Source organism: Ambystoma mexicanum, chromosome 13 (assembly GCF_040938575.1).
Source record: "Ambystoma mexicanum isolate Mex_15411 chromosome 13, UKY_AmexF1_1, whole genome shotgun sequence".
NCBI classification, from domain to species: domain Eukaryota; kingdom Metazoa; phylum Chordata; class Amphibia; order Caudata; family Ambystomatidae; genus Ambystoma; species Ambystoma mexicanum.
The window spans coordinates 246,435,156-246,463,127 of NC_090938.1; the positions used below are offsets into that span (position 1 = coordinate 246,435,156).

The 27,972-nt window shown below is 50.9% G+C and overlaps 1 protein-coding gene across 5 annotated transcripts in view; it reads left to right on the forward strand.

The window, feature by feature from the left end:
• LOC138521145 (heterogeneous nuclear ribonucleoprotein C-like) overlaps window positions 1–21,296 on the forward strand; it is a 64,134-nt gene extending 42,838 nt beyond the window's left edge. For all 5 annotated transcript variants that reach the window (XM_069633720.1, XM_069633722.1, XM_069633723.1 and 2 more), the window contains exons 7-9: window positions 2,940–3,053; window positions 3,741–3,877; window positions 21,017–21,296. In XM_069633720.1, coding sequence (XP_069489821.1) covers window positions 2,940–3,053; window positions 3,741–3,877; window positions 21,017–21,088 — 323 coding nt within the window. In that variant the 3' untranslated portion in view covers window positions 21,089–21,296. The remainder of the gene's footprint in view (window positions 1–2,939; window positions 3,054–3,740; window positions 3,878–21,016) is intronic.
• Window positions 21,297–27,972: the final 6,676 nt, after the last annotated feature.

A 27,972-nucleotide genomic window follows, 5' to 3' on the forward strand; every position in this document is an offset into this window, starting at 1 on the left:
AAGAAAGTTAAATGGGGAGCCCCTAAGGCAACCCAGCAACAACAGGCACTTATTGCCAATAAGTTATTTGACATGATAACTTTAAAAAGACACTATGGAGAGTCTTAAAAATTACACCCATGAAAAGTTAAGACAGGTGAGTGTGGAAAAAGGTTCCCACTCACTGAGGTATTAATGAAAAATATCCCACTAGAAAAGCATAAAGTTCTGGAGTTGAACCAGGAAAGGAAGATTTACCAGCTCTGTGGAAATCTTACCTAACCATCTCAGACATCACATGGGCAAGAGCATTTTGGCCAAGCCCGAAGTTCCCATACAGGCGTCTTTTCTGCTGCTTCATCTCTAGGACCTACATTTCATCCTTACTGCTGCTGTGCTTTGTGGAAAAAATAAAATATATTAAGAAATGTGTTCTTTAACACTTAAGTGGGCAAAGTTTGCAAATCCCAGACCTCGGACCCACAAATTGTGGAAACTTTAGCTTGTGCATGGTACACTAATAGAACTTGATTGCTCCTCCACCATGCCTAAAATAACTTCAAAGCATCTCGTTTTTCCAACGTAATCTTGCCCTTTGTGAGCTGTGCCAGCCGCCCGCCCCTGAAGAGAAACGAGTTCCCAGGTATTAATACCATTGCACAATGCCGTACATCCCACAGTAACATTCAGACCCCTGACTCTTGAGGTTCCTTTGGGCAAAGACCATTGATTGGTCTTAATGTTGATGTCCAGCCCAAGGTCACTACACCTACTGTAGCCCCATCGGGGACGTAGATGATACAGCATTGTCCGTAAAAAAAAAAAAGTGCAGGCATCCTATCAACCCCCAAGCTTGGGTGGATCCAAATTGGCTGCAAGGAGAGCATCAATGATGGAATCTATGTAAATGCAAAATAGCAGGAGGGGCCTGGACACATCCTTGGCACCCCAACCCTCCCCCTGTCGATTCCCAAGAGCTTAGTTCCAATTCCCTCTAGACTCCATCGAATGACTGCAGAATTGTTAGAATTCAGTGATATGGGCATCAAAATGTTTTCTGGGATGCTCCCAGCCTGCGCTGTCTAAGGCCATTATCGGGTCCCACAAACGCTGCATACAACCGGGTCTTAGTATTGTTTCTGAACCCTGTAGCCTAAAACTCTCCACCTTACTTATGCCTGCCTGGAAGCCTGCTTGGAGATGGTTTAGTGGTGTGTTCCGTCCACCCATGCCTGGAGGTGCTTCAAGGTGCTTTCGGCATCAAGAAGGGTAATCGGGCGGTAATTTGATGGCACAGCCCTTTCCCCTTTATTGGGACAATTACTGCACCCTTCCACGTATCTGGCATCACATCACGCCAGTGGCAAGGACTGATCCATATCGACATCCAGATTGCAGGTTTGTTAGAGGTCTATCGGGATATTGTTTGGCCAGGGGCCTTTCCACCTGACTGTCTCAGCCAATTGCAACCGGCGGGGTAGAGTAAAAAGACCTGAAATAAAACTATGACTACACCACATGCCTGCATACCCTAGATGCAGACCAGCCCGGGGAAACCACACACTAGGCAGAAAACTATTGCAAAATGCGCACACATCCCTCCACAAAGGCACCTAAAGCAGGCCAAAAACGGATTGAAATCCATGTAAAACTACTCACTGGACATCGGCCAGCCCATAAGAATGCTTTTCAAGTGGTCTCCCTGTAGGAAGCATCTGGATTGGTGAGGGAGTCATGGGGAAAAGGCTGCCAGTAACTGGCACAGACACCTATGCTGCCCTCTAGCAACGTAAATAGTCAAGATATGCGGTCACTGCATTGCGCATTCACAAACTTAAATTTTATTATTCTACCCTGGCACCCTCTTCCAGTGTGATAAAAGATGGTTTTTAACACACACTAACTAGCTCCTACCCAGCTTGACGGAATATTTCTTGATTGCTATGCATCCACTATATACTAGGATACTGTGCCACTACAGCAGGCTTGTCCAACCTTTTTGAATGTGGGGCTGAAGCATTAACTTTTGGTCACCGAGTGGGCCGGTGAGCCAAAAGTCAACAACCTCACCCAAAGCAGTATATTAAAGTGATGGTGTGTGGACTTTGACACAATAGCATCAGTCAGCGATAGCCATGCAGTCACAAAGTAGTTTTTGGTGTCAGACAGTGATCAAAGGTTAGTTGCATGTGATTTTTCAGTGTTCTTTTTCTGAAATAGTGGGGGCGACCGAGCGTAGGCGCATGGTCCTATAGAGGTCTCCCAGCTTAAAAAGCAGTCTTGCGCTCACCATTGTCTTGCTTCAGGACCAGTATATGGTTCAGCCATCTAATAGCCCTATGTCACAATTTACTTGGAGCCCTTACCCGCAGATATGGGTCATTTGAGCCTGTGCATTTTGGTACTCCAAAGCCTTTGGTTGCCACCAATAGATTTTCTTAATCAAAATTACTTACCAGCTTCGCCCCTGAAACTGGTATGCAAAGTTTCTATCTGCGCTTGCATCAGATCTGTCATTGCTGGACTCCACTTCCAAATCACCAATTGGCCTTTTCTGTTTGAGACCCCTACCCAACTAAACCACAAGCCCTATGGAAAAGTGTTTTAGTCATTACGGTGAGTAACTTTAAAAACCTTTTTTCCTGTAATGTAAGTTGCCTGTCAGTATCCATGCTGTCTGCCCACTGTTGATTATATGTAGAGAACAATTCAGTGGAGTGCTTACTGGCTGCTTAGTGGCAAGCATTGCAATACAAGACTACCTTAATGTACAAATTAATCTGCTACTAATGTTGCAGAGAGGCTCTGGGCTGAACTAACTCTATGGCTGCTTGTGCTAGCATTATTGCACTTTGCAAGAGTTGCGTTCTATGACAGGATAACTATGGTTTGGCGTTTGTGGCTTGTGTTGGATGTGACTAGTCTACAAACTAGTTTAATTGCTGAGTTTTTACTTTCAGTAAAAGGGGATGATCTCCAATCCATCAAAAAAGAGCTTAGCCAAATCAAACAGAAGGTGGACTCTTTGCTCGAGAGCCTGGAGAGGATTGAGAAAGAGCAAACTAAACAGGCTGGTAAGTTTGCCCTGCCTACTTTCCCTTCCTTCCAAGAGATAATTCAGTATGTTTGGCTCTCTGTAAGTGACTGCTCAACTTTGCCAGAACCTATCATGTGAAGCCCAACTAGTGGACATTTGGGGAAAATGTTTAACATTGGTATTCTATGGTGCACTCTTACCCTGGTTCTGTGTGGTAACACATAACATCCAGTCTGCCAGGTCACGTGCACATCCGTTTCTGATGCCTGTGCTCACCATGTGCACAATGCATGTATTGCTACTGCAAACACTGCTGGGTGTGTCCAAAAAATGCTAGTATTTGGCACTGTAAGAACAGTCCTACTGGCTGTGCAGTCATATTTTTCCACGTCCAAATCTCCTTTACCTGCCAAGTGTGGCAGAGGGGAGCCAACCACACGTCATAGAAACCTAAGACAAATGCACACATTTGCAGCATTAATGGTGTCCCCTCTTTGCTTGGTTCCTTGGCACCCCCACTCGGTTGGAAGAGGCAGTCTGGAGGAGCCTGACCTCACCCTTCCCTGCTCGGGTTATGACTGCACATGTCCTGAGGGAGGGAGGGAGGTCTTTATTCCTAATAGGCTGGGTTTTCTGGTTCAATCTCTTTAATACCACCATTTGCCGCTTCCAACTCTAGTCTTTCAGTTTGATCATACTCTTGTTCCTGCTTTTTCTTTCTTAGAGATTAAAGCAGAGGATGAGCAAGGCACCCCTGGTAAGAAAGAAGAAACCAATGTGACCATGCAGTCAGAGGGTGGTGACTCTGCTGATGAAGGGGATCTGCTGGATGAAGAAGAAAATGAACATCAAGAGGCATCGGTAAGAAACTGGAACGTTGCGGTTTGAACACTGAGTTATGCTAAGCTTTTTATGTGGATTCTAGATGTGTTAAATGCAACAGATGTTCATTAAAGTTTTATTTGCAAATGAAGTATGGTGTAGGCAGCTTAGTCCAGCACTAGGCAGTCATTTAGAAAAGGGGTGATCTATGACACCCTTGCAGGCAGTGTCAGTCTTTCACTGTGATTGAAAACTGGATGTTACAATGCTGCTTTTCTGCTTCCTGATTGGCTCCTTTTCAGTTCTTTCCATCTAATGGTGATTTCAGGATCATGAAATGACTACCTGCAATAAAATGTTCTCCAGCATGGGGTCTAGCATGGATTTACATGCTCATGAATATTCCCAGTCAATCGGAAATCCTCTGTAAAAGAAAAAACAGTTTCACTTAGTCTTTCTCCTCTAAACCAATCACTGAGTTCGGTCATACTGCCCCCAGCCAATGACTGCCCTCTCCATAAGCCCCTCCTCTGGCATCCATCTTCAGATCTTTACCACACATTCAAGTGTTGGGAGTCCTTGTGTTTTGCTAAAAGAGTTTTCTAAGTTTTTGCACTTTCGATTCGAGCCCGTGCGCACTCCTTTGCCCGGCAAACGGGGATCCTTTTCTCTTTCAACGCCCCTCAAGGGCAAGAATCATCAAGGATTTTTCCGAGGCCATTGGGCCTACACTGCATGCCGAACCATGTCGGAGGAGGGAGGCGCACTCTTTAAACTCTGCTCCAGCTCCGGATTGAGGAACACGCTTGTGGATGGCAAATACTCCCAGTGCCTCTGTCTCCATCCAGAACACACGGAAGCAGATTGTGAAATCTGCTTTGGTTTCTTCAAGCGCATCGTCACAGTAGGTTTGTTGTGACTCAACACCAAGGCCTCTACCTTGTACGGCAAGCAAGGGCATGCCTCACCCAGGACTGACCAGTCTGAGGAGCAAGCTGCTAAATCCTTTGAGGGTGCTCCCTCTGTACCCCCCCACCTCCATCCCCACCTCCCCCTCCCCTCCAGGACAAGCACCGAAAGTGTAAGTCGGCCGCGCAAGCGGGTCCCACAACATGCTAATCTCCAGTCATTGCTTCAGCTCCATCTCCAGTCATCGCTTCAGCTCCATCTCGAAGAGGAAATCGGCTAACCCAGGAAAGCTGCAGAAGACCAAGGCACAGGAAAGATGTCTGACCTGGCCCAGGTGAGGTTTTCCTCGACGATCGAGCTGGTGGCGGCTGCCCTCTCTAAGGTGAAGGGGGCTGACGCGGTCCAGGGGACCCCAACGGTGCCCAGAGTGGCCCTCCCTCTGAGGCGGGAGGCCTTGGCCAAGCCAGTGGAGAAACGCTGGAGAAGAGGATGCCATCCCTAAGCCCGACCTCTCAGGACGCAGGAGGACCTGGTGTCCCGATGACATGGGGAAGGATGGTGGAAATGGCAAGGGGGATGATGGCAGAAATGCTGAGGGCCGGCAACAACATTGGAAATGCAGAAGGGGGTGGACGCGGCGGCGGAATCGCCCACACTGCACATGGTGGTTGCGCTGGACATCCATTCAACTCTCCACACACAACGGGCCTGGGGATGAAGAGTAAACTCCCTGCGCTGCCTCATTAACCGCCGCACCTGCACTCCCCCTAGGGATATGGGAGAAGGGCGGTTGTTTCCTGCCTCCGAGAGCTGCTCCCCGGACGAAGTGGGTTCGTTCCACGCCATATCCCCCGCACGTCATATCTTCCAGCTAGTGCCAGAAGAGACCAAGAGGTGGTTTCCTTTACCAACGATGTGACCCCTCGGTGCCTCTCCTAGATGACGTTTGGGATCAGGGCCTGGTGCTGATAGGAAACCAGACCACCGCCTCGGCGTAGAGGGACAGGCTGGAAAGTACCAGAGGCCGCACCCAGGTGCCGAACGGTTGCAGCACTCTCCAGACTCTGGTCTCTGCAGCTGCAAGGAAGAAGTCTTCTAATCCCTCATCTTCAGCATCCATTCCCCCAGAAAGTGAGGGGAAGAAGTTGGACGCCATGGCAGCATGTGGCCTGGGCATGCTGCAACAACTCGTGCCTCAGAGGGAAATCGGGCAGGTCATCAAAGTTTCGGCGGAAGATCATCCTGGTACCGCCAACCCTCCCGTTCCATGACCCAGGAGGCCTACAGGGGCCGTTCCAATGCCTTTGGAGGTAGCTAATGTTACTCCCAATGCAGCACGCAGGCCCCCAAGTAGGATTAAACCGACCAATACATTGGGCCCCCACCCCAGCGGGAGGCCGGCTGGCAGGCTTCGTCAGCATGTTGCAAAACATCTCCCCCGATTGATGGGTGCTGGGCGCTCTTGCCCGAATTGGCCCAGCATGAACAACACGACCTGCGGCGACTCACATCCAGTCCCAAAAATTCACGTGCTCTGGCAACTAGAGGGAGATGTCCATTGTTGCTGGACCTGGAGGACACTTACTTCCATGTCCCCATTCATGAGAAACATTTCTTACGCTTCATCTTTCAGGGAAAGCAGCACCAGTTCAAGGCCCTTCCCTTCGAACTGAAGTCGGCACCCAGGATATTTACGAAGTGCCTGGCACCAGTGGCGGCGCATCTGCACCTACAAGGGATACATGATGTGTACCCATACCTCTGTGGCTGGCTCAACCGTGCCAAGTCAAGGTAGATTGTCGACAACAGAGGACCGTTCGGCTGCTGACGTATCTGGGTTTCTCCATAAACTATCCGAAGTCCTGCTAGATTCCATCGCAAGACGCTCTGTTCCTGGCTCCAGGCTCAACCTGGTCTCCTGCGATAGCGTCGATCCTGGGCAAGGTGTGACAGCTGTTAACACTGAAGATCGCCAGAGTGAGGACCATCAAGTCGCTGCTCGGCATGTTGTGTATCTACCTGATCAGGCTCTGCAGGTTCCCTTCTGGAAGCTTCGCAGACAAGGTTGTTCTTGTAGAGTTCAGTCGAGTGATAATGTGGTGGGGCGTGCGCTCCAACATCGTCGGAGGCCTGAATTTCCAGAGTCTCCCATACCGGGAGACTGTCGGCACGGCCGCTTCCCTGGAAGGATGAGGAGCACACTGGACGTCTCCAGGCCAGTAGCCTGTGGCTACCGGGGAGAAGGGTCTCCATTTCAAAGTTCTGGAACTGCGAGTTGTCTGGGCCCTCAAGTTGTTCGTTCCGTCCCTCCAGGACAAGGCCCTCCTGCCACGAGTGGGAACTCCGCCAGGATCAAGTGGACAGTCTCTTCCTCAAGTGGGGCAAACCCCGGATCGACTGTTACGGCGGCAAACTCCAAATGCCAGATTCGCTAGCAGGTTCCACCAACCTTAAGAGCATGGGGGTTGCGTGGGAAGGCCTGTTACACGATTTCCTCCGTTGCCCCTCCTGCTGCAAACACTCAAACGATGTAGGATAATCCTTTGCCTTGGCGTGGCTGAGGCAAATTTGGTACCCGGACCTTCTCAGCCTGTTGATTTCATCGCCAGTCAAGCTGCCAGTGTTAGCGGATATGCTCACCAGAGTAGGAAGCCCAATCCTACATCACAACCCGGGATCTCTGAACCTGAAGGCTTGGCTCCAGCAGCTTTGGAGTTCAGTGGGTATGAGCTCCTACATCACAACCCGGGATCTCTGAACCTGAAGGCTTGGCTCCAGCAGCTTTGGAGTTCAGTGGGTACGAGCTTCCGGAGGACAGCAGGGATGTCCTTGCCAGATCCAGAGTCGGTGCTACGGGCACAAGTGGAAGGGTTACGCAATGTGTTGCCTGACGCAGAAGATCCTTCTGTACTAGTTGTCCTTGGCCAAGGTGGGCGCAAGCCTCATCAAAGTGCATCTGGTGGCTATCTCCTGCGACACAAGGTCTACGGGACAGTCTTCTTTTTGGTCACACCGTCCAGTCAAGGAGTTCCTTATAGTACTGTTCCAAACATTCCCGCCGGTGAAGGTGCCCACCTCGGTGTGAGAGCTCCACATGCATCAAGCCCCTCTCGTTTGTTTCGTGGAAGACCGCCTTCCTCGTGGCCATCACCTCTGCCAGGAGAGTAGATGAAATCCAGGCCCTGTCCTGCAAGTGAATTTATCTGACTTTGCACGGTACAAGGGTGGTGCTGCAGATGCACCCCCTCCTTCATGCCAAAGGTGCCGTCAGAATTCCATCTCGAAGTGCCTTTGGTGTTGCCTGTTTTTTTTTCATCGCTGGCTGAAAGGACTTTGCTCTGAAGTTCTATGTGGCTTGCACAAAGTTTCCGTAAGACATCTCAACCTATTGTGAACTTTGGTCCTGTGAAGCATGGGAAGGCCTGATCGAAGGTGGCTCATGCCTCGGAGCCCATTCTACCAGAGTGATCAATGTGACGGCGTTCCTGTCTGGTGTGCCCCTGCTGAACATCTGGGTGCTAGGTGGGAGTCAACTCACATCTTCACAAGATTCTGCGTCTACAGATTCTAGCGAGGAGTCCAGGGTCAGCCAAGCAGTGCTGCGTTACCTGTCTGCTGCAGGTAAGAGTATTGCTTCTGTTGAGCCTTGCCACCTCTCGTGGTTGTGTAAATGTTGTTTCTGATGTTTGTTCTGCTTAAAATCACATGCTGTGCATAGGTCCGACATCCAGTGGTCACTGCGGAGTATTGCATTTTGTTTTTCGTAGTCGAAAAAGGGGACGTCGACAAGGCGTGTCTGTAACACTATCCCTATAGTGACGTGCGTTGTACCCACAATCCCTCACGTGTCGAGGTCCCTCAGATTGTTTTTTTCAGCCCAGCTTCTGGTCGCCTTACGCGGAGCTCCTAGAGAGACATTGCAAATCTTCTCTTTGAGAATGTCTTTCTTTCTCTCCTATCTTTCCCTTGGGGTTGTTATCACCAGTTATTATTGCCTCAGCTATGGAGAGGACACCTTTTAAGTTTTGCCCACGCTGTAGGGGCAAATACACTTGGAAGGACACAAACAAGCTCTGTAATCGTTGCTTGCCCCTCGATCATAAGGCGGACAGTTGCGCGCGGCCTGTAAGCTCTTGAAACCAAGAACTCTTAAAGAACGGAAAGTTAAGAGGTGGGCGGACTACGCTATGTCGAAGTCCGTTTCCTCACCCGCTGCCGCTGTTACAGAAAGTGACGAGGAGGGTGATAACTCGACGTCCGTTACGGAAGTCATTAACCCCCAGAAGGAGCGCTCGCGCTCCTCGACGTCCGTCCCCGACGGGCTCGGCTCACGCCCTGCTTATGGGGATGAACACCCCGGCGACAAGGACGCACATAGACCCCATAGGCCTAAGCACACAACCCACGGCTCTTCGTCGAAGACGAAGGATCCATCAGCGCCGAAGGGGACGCAGGGCACTCCGGCGTCTACCTCAGACCGTAAGGGTCTCAAGCCCCACCCGCAAACGCAGCCGCGACCAGCGATTGGGCTTTCATCAAATACGGGCGCTACCTCAATCATCCGACGTAACGCTCCATAGAGCGGTCGTCGCGGAACAACGCGTAACACAGGCAACGTCGACACCAGAGCCCTCTACTGACAATCTCGTTGTCGAGAGCCTGGCGAGAATTGTTTCCGAAGACAAACGTAAGCGGACGACGAAACGAACGTCGAATACCGCACATATAGCTATGGAAACGCCGAAAAAGCGCAAGAGTAGCCAGGAACTGCCCCCTTCATCTAAGGGCACTTCTGAACTACCGGAGGGCTTTTCAGAGGGCAACGGAAACCGACGTTGTGGGAGCGTTCTAAGCGTTTTGAAGGTGAAGACACTGATTTCCCCCCTCTAGACTATTCAGGGGTCCCCCATGAGACCCTTGAAAGACTCCATTCTTGTATGGAGAAAATGGAAAGGTTTTTGGGAAGCCAAAACCCACCCACACCCAAAAGACCAAGAGAATGGCCCCAGGATGACCCTAGGGTCAAGATTCCTAGGCTGTTTGCCCCTTCTACAGACGCATATGACCTCACTGGAGAGGAGCAAAACCTCCAGGAAGATGAGGAGTGTTTGGGTGGAGAGGAAGAACATGAGGAAGAAGGGTTTGAAGAAGATCCTTACACTAGTGCAGGAGCTTTTGAAGATGATACAGCTACCTCGCAGCCCTGGCAATCACCATCAGTGCAGCCTTGGCAATCCCCATCAGTGCACTCAGACCCTGATATCTTTCACCCTCCTCCTCCCAAGGATTCACCTATTGGAAACACCTCTCCCATAGATGACCAACCTTCACTTAATGCACTATTGCGCAAGGCAGCAGCGCATTTTGAAATAGACACAGGGGAGACTCTTCCTGACATAGACTTTTTAGAGAAAGTTATTAAAGAAAAAGCCCCTGTTAGTCAGTCTATTCCGCTCCTGGCTTCTATAAAGAGAAGAATAACTCCTTCCCTTTCCAATCCGGCCTTAGTCAGAGGGGTCAACCCTCGGATAGAAAAGCTCTTCAGCCCTTCGTCCTCTGACCCTTTGTACATCAGAGGACATTCTATTCCGGACTCCCTCGTAGTTACTAATACAAGAAAAAGAGCGGGGGTACCACTATCCACTAGTGAGGCACCACCTGACAAAGAGGGCAAGAAGCTCTATGCACTTGGGAAGAGAATCACGACCTCTGCCGCCTTCTCAACTAGGATTGCAAATAACAATTCCCTACTAGCTAGCTACGCAGATGCACAGTGGAGCAAGCTGCGCAGCGAAGCAGAGGACGCACCAGAACCCCTGCTTTCACGCCTGTTAGCTATAATCTCGGAGGGAACTCTTGTAAACCAGGGCATCGTAAAGAACTCCTTAGATGCCGCAGAGACGGCTGGCCGTTCCCTGGTTCAGGGAATACTTCTCAAACGCCATGTCTGGCTGCGCAATTCGGGATTTAAGCCGGAAACCCAGGCTTCCCTGATAAATAAGCCCATAGAACAAACACATCTGTTTGGGAAAGCAGTTGATGAGGCCCTAGAACATGCGAAGAAAGAGTTTGATACCATCAAGACTCTTGACCAAATTTCTAGGCCCCCTAACAGACGCAGCTATGGCAATAGACGCTCCTTTCGTGGCCAACGGCAGCAGCAAAACCAACAACAATTTTACTCTGCTACCAACTGGCCCTCTAACCAGGGCAACAACACTCAGTTCAGCCAAAGAGCCAACGCCGTGGCAAAGGAAGAGGTCGCGGCTCCAGCCCCAAAGGTTCCACGCCCAATACCAACAAATGACCCGAAGATTCGGGTCCCCTCCCATGCATCACCGTTCGGGGGCCGGCTAACATCGTTCCTTTCAGCATGGGAGGGAATATCGTCAGACCGCTGGGTATTATCCACCATAGCCCAGGGATACTGCATCGAATTCAACGGTTCCCCGAAGTACAGACCCCCACGGAACTGACGCATGACACCGGAACACCTCACTATTCAAGAAGTAGAAGAGCTACTGAAAAAAAGCTATAGAGGCTGTCCTCCCTATCTCAGGTAACAGAAGGTATTTATTCAGTGTACTTCCTTGTACCCAAAAAGGACTTAACCATGCGCCCTGTATTAGATCTGCGCCCAGCGAACAAGTTTGTCAAACCCCAAATGTTTCGTATGGTGACCTTGCAGGAAGTAATCCCACTGTTATCACAAGGGGATTACATGACAACACTAGACATGAAAGATGCATACTTTCATATTTTAATGTTGCCAGCGCACAGAAAATACCTCAGGTTCAAGATGGAGAACAAACACTGCCAGTTCAGAGTACTACCCTTCGGGATAGCATCTGCACCAAGGGTATTCATGAAAGTACTGGCAGTGGCAGCGGGCCACCTGCGCAGGTTATCCATCCCTTACCTCGACGACTGGCTCATAACAGGGGATTCTTACGAAACATGCTTCTCCAATACCCAAAAGACCGTAGACCTTTTGCCCCAACTGGGCTTCTCCATCAATGAAAAGAAGTCCAGCTTAGACCCCAGCCAAATCAAACGATTCCTAGGGGCTCTAATTCGAACAAAGGACGGCCTTGTCTTCCCCTCCAACAAGAGGGTCCAAAACATGCTGTTTCAGATCCCCCATTATGTGGCAGGTCGAGAGGTGACGGTACGCAAAGCAATGCGCTTGCTAGGGATGATGGCGTCATGTATTTATTTGGTACCTCACGCGCACCTGCGCCCAATGCAAGAGTGGCTCTACAGCCAGTGGTGTCAGGCCAGCGGACAATGGGACGATCTAGTGGTGGTCTCGCAGGCCTTGGTTCTCTCGCTACGGTGGTGGACAAAAGAAAACCTGTTATTAGGGAAAACTTTTGCCACACCCGCAGTGGAAGCCACTCTAACCACAGACTCATCCCTTACAGGATGGGGGGCTCACCTATCCCATCAGACTGCTCACGGAGCGTGGACTCCGAGCTTAGCATCCAAGCATATAAACCTGCTGGAACTACTAGCGGTGTTCAAAGCACTGAAAGCCTTTCAGGAACACCTACAAGGAAAGACAGTGATGGTCCTCACAGACAGCACCACAGCCATGTACTACCTCAACAAGCAAGGGGGCACTCACTCTCCAGGACTGTCCAAGAATATATGGAAGTGGGCTCTCAAACACAACATGTTCCTACTTTCACAACATGTACCAGGGGAACTCAATCTGCTAGCAGACAAACTCAGCAGACACTTCCCCCTGCCCGAAGAGTACGAATGGCAATTGCACGAAGACATCGTCTTAGACGTCTTCACGCAATGGGGGTTCCCAGAAATAGACCTGTTCGCAACTCTGGAGAACTCACAATGCCAAAGTTACGCCTCCAGGTACCCCCAGAACCAGTCCAAGGGGAACGGTCTGTCGATTCAATGGTCAGGGAAATTTGTTTACGCCTTTCCCCCGACTCCCCTTCTCAACAAAGTGGTGCACAAGATGCACCAGGAGCAGGTTACCATGATACTAGTGGCCCCAATGTGGGCCCGGCAGCAATGGTTCGCTCACTTGATGGAGATGTCCCTATCTCCCCCAGTGAAACTTCCCTGCCCGTACAACATGCTGTCACAGGACAAGGGCAGGACACTGCATCCATGCCCTCAGACCATGAACTTAGCAGCCTGGCTCCTGAGATCATAGAATTTGGACATTTACAACTCCCGCAGAGATGTATGGACATCCTGAGGGAAGCCAGACAACCTAATACTCGCCACTGCTATTCTAGCAAGTGGAAAAGATTTGTCATCTGGTGTAGAGGTAAGAGCATCAACCCGGTTGACTGCTCTCCCACTAACATTGTTCTGTACTTGACCCATTTACTGGATTCAGGTCTAGTCTTCAATTCCATTAAAGTCCACCTAGCGGCACTTTCTGCATACACCACTTCCCAACTTAGTGTTGTGGAAGATACCAGTTATCAAGGCCTTCATGGAGGGGGTAAAGAGAATACACCCTCCGATAGCTAACCCAGCTCCCGGATGGGACTTAAATGTGGTACTTTCGAGGGGATTGGGTCCTCCGACGTATTCCATATCTATGACAGTAATCACCACAGCTGTGCTGCTTCGGAAACTTTTTCGGCGTCTGCGTCCTGCGTCGATGACGTCGATGCGCCGCCGTCGAGGACCTCCTCCGACGTCATCCGATGTGATAAGTAGGACGCACGACGCCAGTAGCCTCAGTTCCGTTTTTTCCGCGAACGTGTTGCTTCGTGTTTCTCGGTTCTAGCCTCGACTCTTTGGAGTTCTGTTCTTTCTGGTTCTTCGAACCTGTTCGTTTGTGAATATTCCTTCGCAGCGATGTCTTCCACTTCGTCTTCAACCCCGCGTCCGGGCTTCAAGAAGTGCGGGGTGTGTGGGTCCAAGATGTCGGTGACTGACTCGCACGACGCCTGCCTCTGGTGCCTCGGGGAGGCCCACGACACGGATGACTGTGTCGACTGCCTGTCGCTCACTTCCAAGGCCTTACGCGAACGTAAGAAGAAATTGTCGGTAGGTCGGGTGTCCAAGCCCCGGAAGTCGAAGTCGGCGGGGCTTTCGACGGATGATTCGAGGGGTGACTCTCCGCGTCATCGTCGGAAGTCTCGTCGGTCTTCTTCTAGGAGTCGGTCTCGCCACTCCTCTGCCTCTTCGAGGCGTTCTCGGAAGCGCCGTCACCGGTCGCCTTCCAGGTCCTCTTCCGAGGACTCTGCCCGGCACGTCGGTTATCCCACCAGCCGTGCGACGCCGGAGGAATGGGCTTCCTTCGGGAAGAAAATGTTGACGATTCTTGAGTCGCAGGGTACTCAACCGTCCGCGCCCCCGAGTGGGGTCGGCCGTGTGAGGTCGAGAGACGCCGCTCGCAAGAGTGGTCGGCACGAGTCACGGGAGTGGTCCCGTTCGGACAAGGAGGCTCGTTCTCGCCGTACCCGTTCCAGGTCCCGGTCCTCGACGCGATCGAGACCGTGTGCACCTGTGATGTCTTCGAGGAAGACATCGACGTCTGAGGCGTCGAGGGCGTCGACAGGCTTTCTCGAAGCTCCGGCTCCGAGGAAGTCGTCGAAGCCGTCGACGTTCAGGTCGTCGAGGGACACGCTCGGGGCTCCGGCTTCGAGGGCTGTGTCGACGCCGCCGATATTGGAGGCGCTGCGTCTGACGTCGACGCCGATTTCCTCGACGTCGACGCCGATTTCGTCGACGCCGATCCTCACGGCGCCGTTGCCGGTTTTCTCGACGGCGGCGCCGATTCGCTCGACGCCATCGACGCCTTTCGTGTCGGAGGTGCCCCGTGTCTCGGGTGTACCCCCTAGGAAGGCTCTGGCTAAGAGCAGGCACTCTCAGGTGCCTTTCCACCACTTGGATTATATTTCGGAGGCGGATGAGGATTCGGTTCCTGATCAGGTGCCGGATGACATTGTCTCGGGCCATAGTCAATTTGACGATTTGAGGCAGTCGCTGCATGATGCTAGTGGTCTGGACACCTCTCCGGAGGTGGAATTTGGTCGGCCTGAGCCTGGCTCCCATGCCGATTCCTCATACCGGCGCCTTATGGCTAGGGTGTCTGAGTATCTGGGATGGTCTGCTCCCCCAGGGGAGTTTGTGCAGGATGATCTGACGGACATCCTTGATGTTGGTCCCCCAACTGACCCGGTACTGCCATTCCATATGGCTTTACAGCGTAGGGTGGCGGCGGCTTGGACTGCTCCGGAGAGTCTCCCGGCAGTGGGCAGATCCTTGTCGCGGAAATACCGTCCAGCCAGTGGCGACCCCTGCTACTTGACCAGGCACCCCACTCCGGAAAGTTTGGTGGTGCAGGCGGCCACGGCCCCGGCAAAGCAGGCGTCGTACCCTACCATCCCTCCTGATAGGGACGACAAACGTTTTGATGGCTGGGCGAAGGTGTTTTCTTCTGGTGGTATGGCGCTTCAGGCGGCCAACTCCATTTGTGCCTTGTCACGTTTCACGCACACTCTGGAACTGTGTTGCGTTAGCGGCTGAACATATTCCCGAAGGGGACGAACGGGATGGTTTCCTTGCTTTGGTCCAGGATGGTAAGGATGCCATGTGTGAGTCCGTTCAGTCGGGTTTGGACTTAGCTGAATGCGTCAGTAGGTCCATGGCGGCGAGCACCGTGATACGCAGGTTTGCGTGGTTGCGGAAGTCGGGGTTTGCTCCTGATGTGCAGTCCCGGCTCCTCAACATGCCCTTTGATGGTGAACATCTTTTTGGCATCTTTTTGGCAGCAAGGCTGACGAGAGCCTTGAGAGGTTGCAGACCTCAAAAGCTGCAGCGAAGTCGTTGGGCGCTGCAGTTCGCCAACCTCCGCCTTTTCGTCCTAGGGGACAGCAGTGGAGGGGTGGCTCCTTTCGCTATTACTCGTCCTTTGGTAGAGCGAGAGGAGCTGGCAGTCAAAGGGGCCAACGCAGGGGTACCAGAGGTGGACGACAAGGTACCCGTGGTGCCAAGGCCGCTCGGGCAGTTGCCTCTTTGCCCTCAGGTAACGCCGCAGCCGCTCCTACTCAGTCATGAGGCCATGTCCCATGGTTCGCCGGTTGGGGGAAGGCTGGCGCAGCATCTTGTAGAGTGGCGTGCCATTACTTCAGATGTGTGGGTTCTGGAGATCATAACCCACGGCTACTGTCTTCCCTTTCGGCACAGGCCTCGCGACAATCCACCGGGGAACCTCTCTTTGAAGTGTCCGGATCCGCTCCTTGCGCAGGAAATTCAAGCCCTGCTGGAGAAAGGCGCCATAGAACTGGTGCCTGTAGCGGAGAGGAACAAGGGATGGTATTCCCCTTATTTTTTGATTTCCAAGAAAGACGGGGGATTGAGACCCATCATGGACTTGCGCGGTTTGAACAAACTCCTCAGGAAGGACAAGTTCAAGATGGTTACTCTCTCTCAAGTCCTCCAGGCCCTTCGGCTTCAGGACTGGTTGGTGTCACTCGACCTCAAGGATGCTTACTTCCATGTGCCGATCCATCCCACGCACAAGAAGTACCTGAGGTTCGCGGTTGGCGACTCGCACTTTCAGTTTCGGGTCCTGCCGTTCGGTTTGACCTCCGCCCCGAGGGTTTTCACCAAGCTCATGGTGGTGGTGGCAGCGCATCTCCGGCAAGGGGGGATTCACGTCTACCCCTACCTGGACGATTGGTTGATCAGGGGGAGCTCTCCCGAGCAGGTCCTGGATCATCTGTCCGTCGCCTGCCACTCCCTTCACAGGCTGGGCTTCTCCCTCAATTTAAAGAAGTCCCATTTGACGCCAACGCAGAGGCTCCAGTACATCGGAGCAGTGCTCGACACTTCCCTGGGGCAGTGTTTTCCTCCCCTGGTGAGGGCTCTTCACATTCAGCAGATGGTGCGCAAGTTTCAGCATGCCCAGACGCTCCCAGCGTTCGAGTTCTTGAGGTTGCTCGGCCTCATGGCATCCTGCATTCTTCTGGTGCCAGAGGCTCGCCTGCGAATGAGATCTTTGCAGTGGGCTCTCAAGATGCAATGGTCGCAGTCCTCCGGCAGGATGTCGGACCCGATTCAGGTGCTGCCCTCGGTCGCCCGGGACCTTCTGTGGTGGGCCGTCGAAGGCAACTTGATGAAGGGGGCTCCGTTTTGGCTTCCCTGGCCGGAGGTGACGATTGTGTCGGATGCATCCCTCACGGGATGGGGAGCTCATGCCAACGGGCTGACAGTCAGCGGTCGTTGGTCTCCGTCGGAGTCCAGACTCCATATCAATCTGTTGGAGCTGAGGGCCGTCAGGCTAGCCCTGAGGGCTTTTCTGCCGACTGTGCGAGGAAAGAATGTCCTGATCCTGACGGACAACACAGTGGCCATGCACTACCTCAACAAAAAGGGGGGGGCAGGGTCACTTCCTCTGTGCAGGGAGGCGATGCAGCTCGAGTTCTGGGCCATCCAGCAGGAAGTTTCGATCTCGGCAGTTCATCTGGCCGGAGTCGAGAATGTGACGGCGGACGCTCTGAGCAGGCAGAGCACGATCTCTCACGAGTGGGAGTTGGCTCAGGAGATTCTCCTGGAGATCTTCGCCCTTTGGGGGACCCCTCAAGTGGATCTCTTTGCCTCCAGTGTCAACCGGAAGTGCGAGAGGTTTTGCTCGCGGGAATTTCCTCCAAAAGGAGCCTTAGGAGACGCGTTCGTGGTGGAGTGGTCGTTCCCGCTGCTGTACGCGTTTCCTCCAGTCCCCGTCATCCCGCAAGTGCTGCGGAGGTTACGGAAGTTCGGTTCCCGGATGATCCTCATTGCTCCGGCGTGGGCTCGGAGGACGTGGTACCCGGACCTTCTCGACTTGTCCATCTGCCCTCCACGTCGTCTTCCCTACCGAGACGATCTGCTCTCACGGGAGGGGGGTCAGGTTCTCCATCCAGAGGTCGGATCCCTCAACCTTCACGCTTGGCTTCTGAAAGGTTGAGGTATAAGGATTGGGACCTCCCTGAAGACGTGATGGAGGTGTTGCTTTCGGCCCGAAGGCCCGCAACTAAGTCTCTGTACCGTTGCCGTTGGCGTAAGTTCTGCGACTGGTGCAGAGTTCAGAATGTGGATCCTTTTGCATGTGACATCCCCATGGTTCTGTCCTTTTTGCTTTCTTTGGCCCACAGGGGCTTGCAAGTGGGTACCGTCAAGGGTTACCTGGCGGCGCTGTCCATCTTTAAGCGCTCATCTGAAGAATGTTCTTACTTTAAAATCCCTTTAATTTCACAGTTTCTGAAAGGGCTCACTAATGTGTTCCCTCCGTCGCCTTTCCTGGTGCCCGGTTGGGATTTGAACCTTGTTCTTAGGTTTCTTATGGGTGCTCCGTTTGAGCCTTTACATTCTTGCCCTTTGAGGCTGTTGACTTTGAAAACTGTGTTTTTAGTTGCGGTTACTTCCGCTCGCAGAGTGAGTGAGTTACAGGCACTTTCTGTTAAGCCACCCTTCACTGTATTTCACAAGGACAGGGTTGTCCTTCGAGTTCGTCCTTCTTTTCTTCCAAAGGTAGGACGGAATTTCATTTGGCCCAGAAGATTGTTCTTCCGGCATTCTATCCTCCTCCGCATCCTGGTAAGGAAGAGGAGAGGCTCCATAGGCTTGATCCTAGGAGAGCTTTGAGCTTTTATGTTTCTCGCATGTCCCGGGTCAGAGTGGACGATCAACTCTTTATTGGTTACGCTGGTAAGCGCTTGGGGCAAGCTGTGACGAAACAGACTTTGTCCCGCTGGATTATTTTGGCCATCTCGGAGTGTTACCGCTTGGCGGGCAAGGACCCACCGGCTGGCTTGCGGGCCCATTCTACCAGGGGCTTGGCTGCATCTACTGCCCTGCAGAGGGGTGTTCCTATTCGCAACATCTGTGATGCTGCCACCTGGGCTTCAGTGCATACATTTGTGCGGCATTATTCCCTCGATTCCATCAGAGGGCAGGATCTGGCCTTTGGCAAGGCGGTCCTTTGCTCTGCTATTTGATTGGCTATTCTAAATTTTGTTTCTAAATTCTTTCCCTCCTCCTTGATTTGGTACTGCTTTGGGAGTCTGTCATAGATATGGAATACGTCGGAGGACCCAATCCCCTCGAAGAACAAGTTACTTTCTTACCTGGTAACGTTCTTTCGATGGGATGGTCCGACGACGTATTCCATATCGCTCCCGCCCTGCCTTCCCCGCTGCAGAATTTCTGTTGCGATTGCAGCTTACGTTCCGCAAGGCTTTGTGTCGGACTGGCAGTTGACTAATGTCACACGTTCTGGGGGGAAAAAACTACAACTGAGGCTACTGGCGTCGTGCGTCCTACTTATCACATCGGATGACGTCGGACGTCGGAGGAGGTCCTCGACGGCGGCGCATCGACGTCATCGACGCAGGACGCAGACGCCGAAAAAGTTTCCGAAGCAGCACAGCTGTGGTGATTACTGTCATAGATATGGAATACGTCGTCGGACCATCCCATCGAAAGAACGTTACCAGGTAAGAAAGTAACTTGTTCTTCTAGACTCATGGGCCCTCCTTTCGAACCCATGCACAAGGCAACTCTTAAAGACCTCACTCTTAAGACTGCTTTCCTAATAGCTATCACCTCCATTAGGAGAGTAAGTGAACTACAGGCTCTTTCTGTACTAGACCCCTTCGTAACAGTTCACAAGGATAAGGTGGTTCTACGCACACACACCAAAGGTTTGCACCAAAATTCATCTCGAAATTTCATGTAAACCAGTCAATAGAACTACCAACGTTCTTTCAAAACCCTTCCAGCTTGGGAGAAAAAAGTCTGCATACACTAGATGTACGCAGAGCTGTCATGTTCTACATGGAAAGAACCAGACCACTGAGAAAGACTAATCAGTTCTTTGTCTCTGTGGCAGCAGGAAGAGAAGGAGATGCAATTTCAAAGTCCACTATATCTAGATGGATTGTTCAATGCATCACTCTCTGTTAGACTCTTGCTAAGAGAGAACTACCCTTCAAGCCAAGAGCACATTCCACTCGAGGCACTGGGGCTTCCATAGCGTTCATTGCAAATGTTCCCCTTGAGTCCATCTGCAAAGCGGCTACCTGGAGTTCTGTGCACACCTTTACAAAACACTGTCTAGATCTGACTCCCAGGTGGGACAGGCAGTATTAAGACATCTTTTCTCTACTGTTCCTTCTCATAACCCACCGCCAACTCCAGGTACTGCTCGGTAGTCTATGCACAGCATGTGATTCTAAGCAGATTAACAAACATCAGAAGACAATGCATTACTTACCGTAAAAGCATTTCTGATGGTTGTATCTGCTTAGATTCACATGCGCCCACCCTTCCTCCCCGCTCGGATGGAAGGAACATAGACATCTTTTTCTATATTTCTCTTTTCTGTACTCACGTCTAGAAGGCTCCCTCAGGGCAGAAAAATACAAACAGAGGGACCTTGACGCGTGAGGGATTGTGGGTACAATGCACGTCACTATAGGGATAGTGTTACAGACAACGCCTTGTCGACGTCCCCTTTTTAGACTACGAAAAACAAAATGCAATACTCCGCAGTGACCACTGGATGTCGGACCTATGCACAGCATGTGAATCTAAGCAGATGCAACCATCAGAAATGCTTTTACGGTAAGTAATGCATTGTCATATCTATGTAGTCTTGATTCAGGAGCTTGTGAATCCATGCCAGACCCATGCTGGAGAAAAGTTACAGGCAAGTAACTTCTTTGCTGTTGGTTGGTGAAGCAATTGTAACTGGCATGGAATGCAAGATTGGGACAATTTACTGGATTTGGAGGGGTAACAGCACTTGGAAGAGGGCGGGTGTTTCTGCAGACAGGGTGAAGGTAAACTACAATATTCCTAAAGCATGGTGGTTTGTAGTCTTTTTGCCAATAAACCTTTGCTGAAAGGTGTTATACCAGCAGGGCATTGGTTTAAAAAATGTTTTAAGTTCTATACATTCTTTCTCGTCCTATTGCACCACATTCTGCCAGGTGTCAGTACTGAATATTGCTTTCTAGGCAGCGCATGTGACTGGCGTAATTATCCCCATCATATTCCATGTATGTAATAAACTGTACACTGTACCCCAGTTTACAGTAACTTGATACCAGATTCTACAGACTAGTTTCATTCTTGTGAATTTGTATAATGTGCTAGAGTATAAATGGCATTTAAATTTCAAGCAGTGAATCCCATTGCACAATTGTATGCGGCTGTTGTCCTGTTAGAATACTGTTCGAATATTCTAGCATGGTTATCAACTCAGTTTTACTTTTTTTTTTCTTGCTTGTATAGGGTGATCTGCCTAAAGACGAAAAGGAGACGGAAGAAGGTGAAGATGATAGTGTCAACGACGATGAATCTTAAAATCGCTTTCCACTGCTGGTCACTTCCCTTTTTATCCTTGTTCGTCCGCGCCCCAGCACTTGACTGGTATCTGCCATCCTGTCACACTTTGCACAGCTCCCTTGCTTTCCTTTGTCTTGTCTAGTAGTTACCTGTGTTAGTTTGTCCTAGTCCACTGTCTTCATTTTGATACCTCTTTCAGACTTAATAAAGGATGTATGGTTTTTAAGATGGTCTTTTTTTGTCTTCAGGGGGAGGAGCGTCCATTTTGCATAAAAGCTAGTTTGACTCCTGAGTGCATGCAACCACACGCCAGTTCCAGTTCTGGGAGGTGCATCTAATTTTCTGCACAATTCATGTTTTTTGTGCGTGGTGAGATCAATGTACACTTCCTTTTGTTGCACATCAGATTATTTATATGAAAGTTTTCCAGCATTGGATCATTCATGCATGCAGTTTAGGTTAGTTCCTCAACTAGGCAGCCTTTGCCATCACCCTAGAACAGTGGTTGTGTCACTATCCTACCACTGTCCAGGTTAAACCTTCAAAGTGCCAGAATAAAGAAGCGCAGCCCTCCCTGCAGTGGAATCAATGGGGTGGGGTGGTCGAAACCGCCACCTAACTACAGACTGAAGTGGCTTGTCAGTCTCGATCCCTGGGGTTAGAGGAGGAAGTTTACAGCAACTGACTGCTGAGCAAACAGCTGCTACTTTCATTTTAAAGAATGTCCTAGACTGACCCAAGAGCCATCCAGTGAGACAGGTTTCTGATGTTTGGTAAACTACTTGGAATCACATGCTGTGCATATGGTCCGACATCCAGTGGTAACCGCAGAGTATTGCATTGCAACTTGTCTTTTGGGGACTGAAGGGGGACGTCGGCATAAGCGTGTTTGTAACACTATCCCTATTGTGACATGTAGTGAACCCAAAATCCCCCACGCGCCGAGGTCCCTCGGATTGTTTTTTCCTGCCCAGATAACTGGTCGCCCTATAGCGAGCTCTTACATAAGAGACATTGTTTCCTACTACTAGGCCTCCAACCGAGAAATCTCCCGCTAGGCCCTCTAACGCCACAGTAGATCTACCGATAGACCTTTTGGACCGTTAACTCACGCCGAATCAGCAGAGATTGAACACAGTGTTGCGAGAATAACTTTGGCGGTTGGCTTGGTACCTACCACGTTGAAACGCATGGGGCAGGGTGCGGACAAGTTGAAAGACGTGCCATGGTGCCCCGATTCTCGCAAAAGGACAGTTGCCTCTTTCCAACCCCCTGGGAGACCAATTTCGACGCCAAGGGGCGGAAGATTACTTTTTTTTTCTTCCACCCGTGGGCCCTTCTGGTTCCTGTGGACAAGGGAGAAATTTGAAGGGTGTATGGATCGTCTTGAAAGGCTTGTCCTTTTCTGAACATCCTTCCCTTAAGACATGGGTGCACAACATACGGCCCGCGGGCCAGTTGCGGCCCGCCATGCTCTTTTGTCCGGCCCGCAAGGCACAAAGACTTGGAGGGCAGCCCGCAAGCAGCATCGGCCGCCCTCCATTAGGAAAGTCTTAGTTGTCTTCCGGGCCGGACAAAACACTGGCCCTCATTGGCTCAGCACACACGCACCACGTCGCTCCTACGAGCCACGTAGTGCGTGTGCGCTTCAATGGAGGGCCAGCACTACTGCTGGCGTGGTCCATAAGGCTTGATGCCGGAAGGCATTTCAGCCTTGGGCCACGCCAACCGTAGTAAGATTCCAGCAACTTCCAGCTTACCTGCTTTCCAGCACGTCTCCGGTAAGTGGTCTGTTTTGCTGTAGGTTTGTGTGTATGTTGGATGCGGGGGTGTCGGATGTGTATGAATGTTTGGTTTTGGATGTTTGTTGTGAATGTTGAGATGCGGTGGTAGGGGGGGGGTGTCGGATGTGTATGAATGTTTGTTTTGGAGTATAAGTGCAGTGTATGTTGAGATGCAGGGTCTGTATGTGTGCATGCTTGCTAGTTTGTATGCTGATTTGGAGGGTGGTGGGGTCGGGTCTGTATGGGTGCATATTTGTGTGTGCTGAGTTGGGGGGTCCAACTGTCATAGTGTTTGGTTGGGTGTTGAGGGTGCCATGGGGCATAGCGTTTGGTTGAGGGGTGGGGGCACCATGGGGCATAGTGTTTGGTTGAGGGGTGGGGGCCATGGGGCATAGTGTTTGGTTGGGGGCGGGGGCGCCATGGGGCATAGTGTTGCACTCCCAAGAGTGAACCCAATAATAAAGCTAAAACAGGCACAGTTGGGAGATGTACATTTGCTTTTTGAGGCAACCTGACTCAACGAAGGGCATACTCCTCTTGGGCAACCCAAACAGCAAACTATAGCAGTCCAAAATAACGGAATGTCCAATCTAGGGTCAATAAAATATATATGTTAAACAGACGAGCTACAATAACTAAATAGAAATAAATTATAACAATGGAAAATGTGTAGTACAAAATGTAAGTTTGAAATGCAAATAAAAATCGTTACCCCTCAAAAACATTCTTTTTCCATGTGTTTAATACAAATTGGGGTTTTAAAAAGCCTCCCGCCCACATTTACTTTTCGGCCCACTATAGCCCTCATGTAAGGTACTTTCGGCCCTCTGTCAAAATCAGTTGTGCACCCCTGCCTTAAGAGATCTCCTATTAGATCAGCTCCATGTATCCAGAAAATTTGGACTCTCAGCCCTCGGTCCCTGTCCATCATGAGGACGTTGTCCAGATGGACACTTTAGTGAAAGACCCTTCCTGCAAGACTACAATGAGGACCTGGCGAATGCCATGGACAACTGGGAGGAAACCCAGCAAGTGGAAACGGAACCATGGACGCTCCCCATTTCAAGATCAGGATTCTCCTCTGTCCGCCCCGGCTCACCAGGCTTTGCCTGTAGACGACCAAATGGCCTTCAATGCCATCTTAAGGAAGGCAGCAGATCATTTTCAGATCACTACTCTGTACTTGAGCGAGACTTTGTGGAGGACATTGGAGACTTTGTGGGGAAGCCCCCCCCCAAAGCAATTCCTCTCCTTAATTCTGTCAAAAGATTGACCCCCTCCCTGTTAACGCCAGTTCAAACCAGTGCAGTGAACCCAAGAGTAGAGAAGCTATTTCGGCCAGCTCCTTTGGACCCTCATATTAAAGGCCACGCCACCCCCGACTCCCTGGTAGTGACTACACCCGGGAAGGAGTACCCCGTGCTACAGGGGAGGCACCTCTGGATAAAGAATCCAAGAGGTTGTACGCCCTAGGTAAGCGTGTTACCTTGGCAGCTGCATACACCACACTATAGCGAATAACACCATGCTGCTCGTGAGTTATGAAGACGCTCAATGGAACCTGGTACAGGAAGGGCTCGGGAGGTTCCTGAACCAGTCAGGTCCAGGCTTCTTACCATTGTGGCCGAAGGTAGGCAGGTAAACCAGAATGTCACCAAAAACATGCTGGGCACTGCTGAGACGGCAGGTCTCTGGCCCGGGGCACTTTACTCAAGTGGCATGCTTGGCTCTGTAATTCGGGATTCAAGCCTGAAACACCGGCCGCGCTTATCAACAAACCCATCGAAGAGACCAACCTCTTGGGGAAAGCGGTCGATAATGCCCTGAAGACGGCCAAGAAAGAGCACAAGACTCTTAAGTCATTGCAACAGTTAACTACCGTCCTACCCAAAGGCAAGGTGGTTCTCGTCAGTCCTTTCGAGGGCAGTCCCGTGCAAATCGGAACTACAGCGCGGGAAACTAAACTCTGGACAAATATCAGGAAGCCCTGCCTACTACCCACCAAGTGGTCAGCGACGCGGCAGAGGTAGAGGCCCTAATCCCAGAGGAGCTGTAGCCTCTGGTCAGGAATGACCATCAGATCAGGTCCCCTCCCATGTCACCCCATAAGGCGGGTGTTTAACATCTCCTCTCGGCATGGGAAGGTATAACTTCAGACCAGTGGGTTATAAAGATGGTCACCCACGGGTACTGCATGGAATTTGCCCGACCACCACAGTTCAGACCACGGCGCTGCTCACCGGACCATCTACAGATCCTAAATCGAGGTGGAAGCGCTGCTGGGAAAGGACGCCATAGAAGCCATCCCTATTCAGGTAAACAAGGGTATTTATTCGGTGTACTTTTTTGAACCCAAAAAGGACCTCACCATGCGCCCTGTTCTAGACCTGCGCCCAGCGAACACATTTATAAAACCTTGTTTCGTATGGTAACGCTACAGGAGGTGATCCCACTGTTGAAACGGGGACCACATGGCAACATTGGACATGAAAGATGCATACTTTCATATTTCAATGTTGCCAGCACACAGGAAATATCTAAGGTTCATGATGGAGGACAGGCATTACCAATTCAAAGTGCTCCCCTTCAGCATCGCCTCAGCGCCAAGGGTATTTACAAAGGTCCTGGCAGTAGCAGCAGCACACCTGTGGACACTGTCCGTCCCAGTTTACCCATACCATGACGACTAGCTCATAACAGGGGACTTCTGATACATGCTTTTTGAACACCCAGAAGACTGTAGACCTGTTCAGTCTGGGATACTCCAATGAGAAAGTCCAGTCTGGTCCCCAGTCAAGTAAACAATTTCTGGGGGCTCTTATCTGGACAAAGGACGGCCTTGTTTTCCCCTCCGAGAGGGTTCAGAACATGCTTCTTCAGATCCCTCAATATGTAGCCAGTCGGGAGGTGACTGTACGCAAAACTATGTGTTTGCTAGAGATGATGGCGACATGCATATACTTGGTTCCCCACGCGCGGCTGCACATGCGTCCCATGCAAGAGTGGCTCAACAACCAGTGGTGTCAGGCCAGCGGACAATGGGAAGATCTGCTAGTTGTCTCGCCAGCCCTAGTTCTTTCTCTACAGTGGTGGTCAAGGGAAAACCTCTTGAAGGGGAAAGCCTTCACCACCCCTGCAGTGGAAGCCACACTCCTCTCATGGGGGTGGAGGGGGGGGCCCCCTCTCACCTGCTACAGCACACAGCGCATGAAGTGTGGTCGCCACACGTAGCATCCAACCATATAAATCTACTGGAGCGATTAGCAGTGTTGAAGGCATTGAAAGCCTTTCACACACGGCTACAAGGGAAGACGGTTTCTAACAGCACCACAGACATGGATTACCTGAACAAACTAGGGGGGCACACTCCAGGGCTATCCAAGCTGTCCCAGCCAGAACATTTTTATGTGGACTCTCAAACACAAGATGTTCCTACTGTCGCAACACGTTCCAGGAGAACTTAATCTTCTAGGGGATGTGCTCAGCAGAGATTTCCCACTGCCCGTAGAATATGAATGGCGTCTGCACGAAGACAGTGTCCAACGTCTTCACAGAATGGGGCTTCCCAAAGATGGACCTGTTGGCTACTCAGGAGAACGCCCAGTGCCAAGACTACGCCTCCAGGTACCCCCAGAATTGCTCCAAGGGGTACGGTCTCTGGATAACATGGTCAGGGAAATTTGTTTATGTAGCCCCTCCCCCCCGACTCCCCCACTCAAGATAGTGCACAAGATACACCAGGAACAGTCACCATGATATTGGTAGCCCCCATGTGGGTCCGCCAACCCTGGTTCGCTCATCTAATGGAAATGTCCCTCTCCCCACCAGTGAAACTGCCCTGCCTGTACAACATGTTCTCAGGACACGGAGACCCTACACCCATGCCCACAAACTCTGAACTTGGCGGCCTGGCTCCTGAGGTCATAGTTTGGACACCTTCAACTCCCTCAGATGCATGGATATTCTCAAGGAAGCTAAAAAACCTAACACCCGCTATTGCAAGTGTAAACGGTTTGTCATCAGGTGTAATACCAAGGGTGTCAATCCCATTGATTGCTCACCCACTCACATTGTGCTGTACCGGAACCATTTGTTACACGGTTGGTCTTCAATTCCCTAAAAGTTAATCTGGCTGCTCTTTCAGCATACACCACGTCACAACAAAAGGTGTTGTGGTGGAAAATACCGGTGATTTAAGCTTTTATGGAAGGGGTTAAGAGGATTTATCCTCCCATTTCTCACCCAGCTCCTGGATGGCATCTAAATGTGGTTTTAACCAGACTCGTGGGATCTCCCTCTGAGTCAATGCATAAAGCAAGTCTAAAAGATCTTACAACACGACCTTCCTAGTGGCTATAACCTCTATTAGAAGGGTTGGTGAATAGAATATAACTTAGAAGGGTTAGTGAACTACAGGCCCTTTCTGTTCTAGACCCTTTTGTGACAGTCCACAGGGATAAGCTAGTTCTGCGCACTCATCCCAGATAAATTCATCTCGAAGTTCCATGTGAACCAATCGATCGAATTACCTACCTTTTTCCAGAATCCCACTAGCCTGGCCAAAAGGAGCCTACACACACTAGATGTGCGCAGGGCAGTCATGTTCTATCTGGAAAGAACTAAACCACTGAGGAAAACGAACCAGTTTTGTTTCAGTGGCAGCTGGTAGAGAAGGGGATCCTGTCTCTAAATCAGCTATCTCAAGGTGGATTGTCCAATGCATCGCACTGTTATGTTCTTGCGAAGAGAGAACTGCCCTTCAAGCCTAGATCATACTCTACTCTGGGGGTTAATTTGCAAAATGCCAACCTGGAGTTTGTATTTCCCATGGGTGGAGAAACTTTTTTGTCCCTCCCCTACAGACCCACTCTATATTCAGGGACCTGCAACCCCGGATTCTCTCGTGGTCACTACGACAGAGTGGGGGTACCACCGGACAAAGACTGCAACAAACTATGCCCTGCTGCAGCGTATTCCACCAGGATTGCCAACAATACAACGCTGTTGGCCAGTTATTGTGATGTGCCATGGAACCTGTTACAAGAGGGCCTGCTGGAAGTCCCCGAACCAGTCCGTTAACATCTGCTCTTGGTGGTGTCAGAGGGTAGACAAGTTAAT